The sequence below is a fragment of the Stegastes partitus genome, unplaced genomic scaffold (genome assembly GCF_000690725.1).
Source record: "Stegastes partitus isolate 25-593 unplaced genomic scaffold, Stegastes_partitus-1.0.2 Scaffold936, whole genome shotgun sequence".
Taxonomy (NCBI): Eukaryota; Metazoa; Chordata; class Actinopteri; family Pomacentridae; genus Stegastes; species Stegastes partitus.
Genome location: NW_007578667.1, coordinates 245,627 through 252,958, shown reverse-complemented (window position 1 = coordinate 252,958; position 7,332 = coordinate 245,627). Strand labels below are relative to the sequence as shown.

General features: G+C 42.5%; 1 protein-coding gene across 1 annotated transcript in view; it reads right to left on the bottom strand.

The window, feature by feature from the left end:
- The window catches only part of wwc1 (WW and C2 domain containing 1), a 72,753-nt gene that overhangs the window by 18,751 nt on the left and 46,670 nt on the right, over window positions 1-7,332 (bottom strand). The window contains exons 10-11 of the mRNA XM_008294081.1: window positions 6,246-6,335; window positions 2,292-2,965 (exon numbers count right to left, since the gene is read on the bottom strand). Of these exons, the coding sequence (XP_008292303.1) occupies window positions 2,292-2,965; window positions 6,246-6,335 (764 nt within the window). The remainder of the gene's footprint in view (window positions 1-2,291; window positions 2,966-6,245; window positions 6,336-7,332) is intronic.

Here is a 7,332-nt window from a genome sequence, read left to right as displayed (position 1 = left end):
AAAATGTGAGTTCAGAGGGTTTAGCGTTTACTGGACTCCAAAATAACTGAAACCAGGCCAGAGAGTCATCAGTGTGGCATCATTTCAGTGTAAACAACCAGCTTCAGATGACTTAAGATGCTGCTAACGGCAGCTTTTTGTGTTGCTGCACATCGACTGGCTGCAGAGAAGCAACCAGACACCACGTCACCTTTCACCTGAAAACCGAGTCACGTTCAAGAGCAGCGGGTTAAAACCTCCAATGACTCGCTGCTATTCATTTTTAACTCACTTTTTTTAATCATCCTTTTAATCAAACATCCACAAATCAACTTTTTAAACTTTCTTTCACAGTAATCTGATGATATTTGTCTGTACGTTAAGAGAAGCGGCTGACAGCTAATTGGCTTTTAATGTTTAATTGGAGGATTTTCAGTTCACTGCGGCATAAAACTGAATAAAAGCTCCGTGAATCATCCAGAAACATAACTCAAACGTGTCTTTCGGCGCACCGGGGCGACCCAGGGGCTGCAACCCGACACCGGCTGACCGTCGCCGCCATCAGGTTTCACACACGGCGTTGGATTTCAAACACACGGCCAGCGAGCGGGAGGATTCCTGGTGTCCTGCTTTCCAATAACGCTGGAGTGTTTTCTGTGACGTCGACTGTAACAGAAGCGGCCACGTCTCCTCCGTCCGTCGCCGTTATCGATTTATTAACTCCCGAAGACGTAAACTTTTACTGCCGCCAGGATTCGAGGACAAAAGACTATTTCTATGCTGCGTTCTAGCTTTGAAGCTTGTTTTTCTGTTTGACTCTTTCACTTCATTTCACTCGAAACAAGTGATTTATTTCATGACAAGGAAACTTTTTCACAGAGTTTGACGAGTTAATTAAAGCCTAAGACAACTGTTTCAGGTACTGTCATCTTTTTAGGTTCTTTTTAGGTCCAATAAGGAAAACATCTAAATGCAAACGCAGCGTTCACACGCGTAAGTTAACCTCATGTTGCTGCTAAAGCTGTTAAAAATCAGGCAGTTTGCAGATGAACAACACCAGTTATGAATTATCATATCACTATCAGGAAAACGTGCAAGTGAGAGATTAAAATGTTTAGGTGGAGCGACATGAATGTGAAAAGAACTAATCTTAATGAAACATTCCTCCAGTTCTGGTTGGACATTAAAATGCATGAACACACTTCACATCCTGACATTGTGCTAATATTCTCATATTTAAATTAATAACAAGCCCTTTAAAAATTGTAATAATTCATATTCTATCATTGGTTTTCCTGATGTTTTAGGTTTCTTCTGTGGTGCCGTTTCAGTTTCTATATACTTCATGTCATTTTGATATCAGCACTAACTGATCCTTTGTTTATATCCGCTGTCACACAGGTGTCAGATGTAAAAAAAAATGTCCTTCATAAGCATGCATTATTAATCTGTACTAGATTAATTCGTAGTATCGATTAAGCGTTTACATTTCTACTGTGTTAACACTGCGGCTTTAAAGATGTTTGACACCTGCTACATATGCCATCAGGATGTAGGAACACTTTCACAACATGATTTAATGTTAGTGCGCTAACTGGATGTCACTAGACATCCCAGAATACTTTCTCATGGTGCCTCTTTATGAACTAAACCCCAACGATGCTCTCTAATTACCAACCCTGAAGTGTTTGCCTACTTTGGTCGATACATTATTAAACAGTAGGAGGCTCCACCTGGTGGCGCAACCAGGCACTACAGCTAATCTACGACACTTGAAGTGTGTACTATCCAGATAAATGGTATCCGTAGATGTTTCATAATAAATAACTCAGATCGTGGAAAAAAAACTTCATTATTGCATCGCTGCAGTATTTAGACAGGTATTGCAAAGAAGTCATTATTCTGGTTTCGTGACAATACTAACCTCGATGGGACAGTCATTCCTTATTCAAAATTCAAACATTACTCCATTGGAAATATTCTGATAGATTCATGCTTTCATTTTCATTTTTAAAGGGGTGTTAACTTCTGTTAATGTGAGCAAATCACCACAGCTAGGTTACAAATACTGGTGGAAAGACTGAAACCAGAAGACTAAAGGATGTTTGTGTCCATTGATTTGTTCAACACTCACATATGACTAAAATATTTGGTTGTTACGACCCACAGAAACACAAAAATACTGCAGGTGGAGAAAAACTTTTCTTTTAGCATGACCTTCCTTCAGTTTGTTACTCTTTTCTTTAGTTTCTGTGAACATCGGTAGATGTACGATGTGACTAAAGAAACAGATATAAGAGCTTCAGATTTACCTTTGACCTCCTCGCCCAGCGTGGTGCTCTGCTTCTCCTCCAGCCCTCCAGAACCTCCACGCTCTTGCTGTTGCTCCTCTGAGTCCAAGCCGAGCTCCAGCTCCGCTAACCGGCTGTGTAGCTCCAGATCCAGGCCCAACCCGCCGGGACCCGTCTGGCCCGCAAAAGTTTCTCCAGACAAGAAGCTAGTGTCCGTGACCAGCGGCGAACATGGCGGAGACAACGAGGAGAGCGACGACCGCGGAGATAAAGAGCTCATGGAGCGAGGGGTTTCTGACAGTCTGAGGGCTTGGATTCTGGAAGACCCCGACTCCACCCCAGCATTACCTCCTGGGCCTCCTCCAGCAGAACTTCCAGCGTCTCCTCCTATACCTCCTGCTTTGCCCTCAGGCCTCCCAGCGTCCCTTCCTCCGCAGCCTGTCACCACCTCATGCTCGTGGATGGTGGTGATGGAGCTGGAGGGGCGGTAGCCTCCTTGGCCGCCCTCTTGCAGGAGGCTGTCCAGCTTGTTCTGGAAGTCCGGATCGGCCAGCTCAGGCTGCTCCAGGTAGATGTCGGTGAAGCTGAGGGAGGAGGTGGATCCCAGGCTGGAGGTGGTGGCCAGTGATCCACGGCTGGACGTCAAAGAGCCTCGACTGCTGCCGGACGAACAGGATAAGGTGCTGGCCGAGAGGCTGGAGGGGAGATGGACAGAAAAACACAAGAAGCTATGATCTCAATAGGACATTTTAGGGCGACCCAAACATTTCTGTATGTTCCAACCTTAAATAAGGCCCCTGGAGAACCTCTGTAGGGCTGAAAAAAGTACCAACTCCAAGGTGCTGCTGAGCGGCCCTGAAAACTTGATGTGTGAGTTCAACTAAGCTTGGACAAGACAACAAGCACCATGTCCTCGTCCAGTAACAGTCTTCTCCTCTCCAATATCACTATCAGCGACGCACAATTCAGCACACAGGCTAAAATAACAAACCTCCATTGTTCTATTTCCTACCTGCCCACATAACTGAAGTAACGCCTCGTAACAACTATTTGCCGGATCCAACACCCCAATGAAAACAGAAAGGCAGAGAGGGTAATTCCTGCTACAAGTTCCTGCAATGGCAACCCACCGAATGATACATGAGCAATCTAAAGACAAATATCTACTGCTACGTAACTTCTGTTACCAAGTCCAAGTCCAATCTTCACGTCAACTGGTGCAAAGGTTGGTCAATATTTTATCATCCAACCAAATTGTCATTGGTTGGACCATCACCAGTTTTACTTTCACAGCCTTCCAGGATGAATCCATTGTCTTTGGTGGTAGGACAAACATACTACCTGTGAACAGCCCTGCATTTTCACAACTTTAAACTCACCCTACCTTGGCCAATTTATGGTTTCCTCAAGACCCTTTGTTTGGAGACACACATGCTGCGCTATTCATTTTACAATAGGTAGGCGTAGTACACGGTGGGTCAACACAGCACAAGACATCTGGAGTTATGTGTTTGGGTATTGTCGATGGAAAGCATGTACAAATCAAAATACCTGCAGGGACTACTTAATGTACAACTCTTCCTTTGATGAAGTGTGAATTACAGAGAATCTCCTCTTCCAGCTTTTCTGCGAATTAACCATTTGCCTCGACTACTGTTTGTCTTCTGGTATACATGCAGTTGGCGTGTCTTCAGTGCAAACAGTCCACCAGGCCACAAATTCTAGGCTGCCCTTTGCGAATGTCTTAATGGACTTGGATGGATGACGAAATTTATGTCACGTCTACCTATACGCAGCACTGAAAGAATTAGATGACCTCTAGTGGACACTGCTTGGTCTAACTTATTTAAAGTTTACTGAATGTGTACTCGGAATCAGCTCCAAATTAACCAATACCACGTCAAAGAAGTCACCAGCGTGACCACATTTTGTTTAAACACATGAATAAAAAGTCAAGTGTAAACTGTGTAAACAGCAGTTTGTGTATCACGGCTCAACAACCAACGTGACAGATCATCTAAAAACAGCAGCTAAATTGTCCACGTTATATTCCTCAATAGTTCTTGTGAAGAAATCATATGAATATGTGCAGCTGGTAAGTTTGTTCTTGCCATTTCAATATAAAATGCCCAGGTTGAAATCACTGAATATGCTGTAAATACGAGCTTTTCGTGTTGATTTAGAATTCATTTAGGCTAATGAGACGAACAGTTGTCTCTTTCTAGTCCATCTACAGAAAATGGGCCAATTTTTTCTCCCCTGAACTGATCGATTGCTTGAAGAGTCGATACAATTTCAGTCCATCAAGATTGTCTTAGGTTGAATACAGCCCTACATGTTACCAGGTGCTATTTAAGCTGTCCACTAACCTCTGATTTAAAAAAAAAAAAAAAATCCAACATGGATTCAGTTTACAATGGAAACTATTTCCCAAAGGCCAAAAAAAATTGGCTCCAAAAGATAAATAAAAGGACAGTTAATCTAAAATAAATGCAATTTGAGCTTCAAAACTTGAAGATCAAGACAAGGAAAACCCCACACATCTTGATTACTGGCTGCTGCATTGATTCCTTTTCAAAGCTGAACAATCTATAAACGAATCCTCAGAAGTACTTTGTTGAAAGCTTCATTTACAAGCATCTCTGCAAGTTTTCAAACGTAATTTGTAGCTGCTTTGTTCTGCCGCCGTTCTGTTAGCTGCTCAGTGTAAAATCACATTTAAAAACATCTCCTATCAAAGGAATATCTTATTAAAGGAAACAGAGTGGGTTTGGGAGGAGACGGCTGATGTGTTTTCGATAAAGTTAAAGAAGCTGGAAGCATCACTGCAGGCTTTTTCTCTCTTCCATCTATTCTCTCGACACTTTTATCTGCATTTCTGTCCCACTGACTCAAGATATCAGTACAAAAGAAGGTCTTTAAAATGTCAAATTTGTCTGAATCCACAACAGATTAAATCAGATTCGTCACTGTGTAACAGCTTCTAACCAAACTGACCTGACCTGGAATAAACATATTAAATATTGGAGTAGTTTCAGAAGAAAAGTTGAGTCACTTCCGTCTTCTCTCCTTTCTTTTTTATCACCTCAGCCCTCCTGCAGCTACCTCCTCACACACTTTCCGACTCTGAGCGAGCACGATGAACTAATTAAACCAGGAAGGCTCGTTAGTGCAGACATAAAGGAGTTCCTGTCCTGCAGGGAGACGTTTGATGTCCATCAGCTCGGAGACGAACCAACCCTGTGTAGAGAACTCAAACTCACCTCGGAGGCACAGAGTTCATGTCAATCCTTCAGATCATCACTGCCGGACTTTTAAAACCGAAGGGAAATATTAGACGAGACGTGCGGCTCTTACAGCAGCCTTGCGTCATTTATTAAAAACGTAATTGCTGAGGATGTTGGGAAATGAGCGCTGGGTCGGGCTGGAAAATTGGATTTGCACAGAGATCGTGGCTGAATTTGAGATGTCGAGGAAAACGCGAGTAGCTTTCATCTCCGGCAGATGTTGGTTATTAAAGGTTAAATATTTCAATCAACCTCCTCCTTCGCCTCAGAGCTCTTCTCTCTTTAACCGAGTGCTTCGAATCCTGATGGACAGAAACCTTCTAGGAATCTGATAAACTGAAGCAATGATAAATGTCTGTATAAAAATATGTTTAAAGTCCACCTCATTAAATAAACATTCAACACATAGATCTAGTTCCTCCGAGCTCATTAGCCTCAATATAGTCTCTGTACTTGGATGTAACAGAGTCAAATATCTGATAACTTATTTAAAGGCTTCAAAACTTCACATCTGTAAACAGTCCAAACATAATTTGTTCCTTTTTTATCATTAGCGTTTAAAACTATGTCCAACTTTCTGCCTGTGGTTTGGGCTGATTTCCGAGTGTTTGTTGACAGTAAACGCTAGCAGTCGACCGCTATGGAGTTTTTTGGTTTTATATTAAGAGCAAGAACGAGACAAACGAACCTTTTGAGTTGGGTGTGCAGCGACGTGGCCAGTCGGACCATCTCCTCCAGCTCTCTGACCAGCTTGTTCCTCTTGCAGTGGAGTCGCAGCCTGAAAGCACAAAACAGTTGAATCATTTTCCACAAAAGAAAAACGAAACCTGACAGCAGTATCGGACGCCTTCACATTCAGGAGGATCAAAGGAAGACAATGAACATAATCCTGATGCGATACAACAGCGGCGACGTGTTTGTGTTTGTTGGGAGGATGTGGTCCATTAACAGCTGTTAACATGATCTACTGTTGGAGTGGAAACAGGCCAACGAGAGGAAGTCTTTGATCGGGTTACAGACGGCTGCAGGGGACTCATGTCTTTAGTAATAATAATAACAATAATAATAAGAATACGTGTGTGTGTGTGTTTTCTAAGCTTGTCAGAGTGTATTAAATGCCAAACACATGTCAAAGTAGCTAAAACTGTTCCAAAAGCCGGCGGCAAACATGATGAATCGTGTTTTAGTCGCCGTCGTAACACGAAGACGTCGTCAAAATGCTGCCAGAAACACGTCAGGGGAAACGGTAATGTCTTGTTTAAACTAATATTGTGTTTAACTGGTTTTGGCATTCATGTGCTAATTTCATGATTTTATTAGGTTTCTGCGAACTGCGTAACTCTTGTTCACACGTTTGTTTATGAAGAGTCCATTTGCAAAAACTGAATTTTTGTAGATTTTCAGAAAACTTATTTTTTTGTTGTTTGCTTGAGATAATATGAATCAAACTGAAGCTGAGTGGATCTGACTCAGTAGAAATGACAAAAACAGAGAAAACTTAAGTCTGATTGATATTGTCACAGGTAGACGATGAAAAAAATGGGTTTTCTGAAGGTTTGTGAAGATGGAGTTATCTGTTTTTGCAAATAAATTCTTCATATTTACTCCAGGGGCTGCAAGGTGGATCAGTGGTTAGCACTGTTGCCTCGCAGCAAGAAGGTCGCTGGTTCACGAGCCAGTGAGGACACCCAGGATCTTTCTGCGTGGAGTTTGCATGTTCTCCCCGTGCAGCGTGGGTTCTCTCCGGGTTCTCCAGCTTCCTCCAACACAGTCCA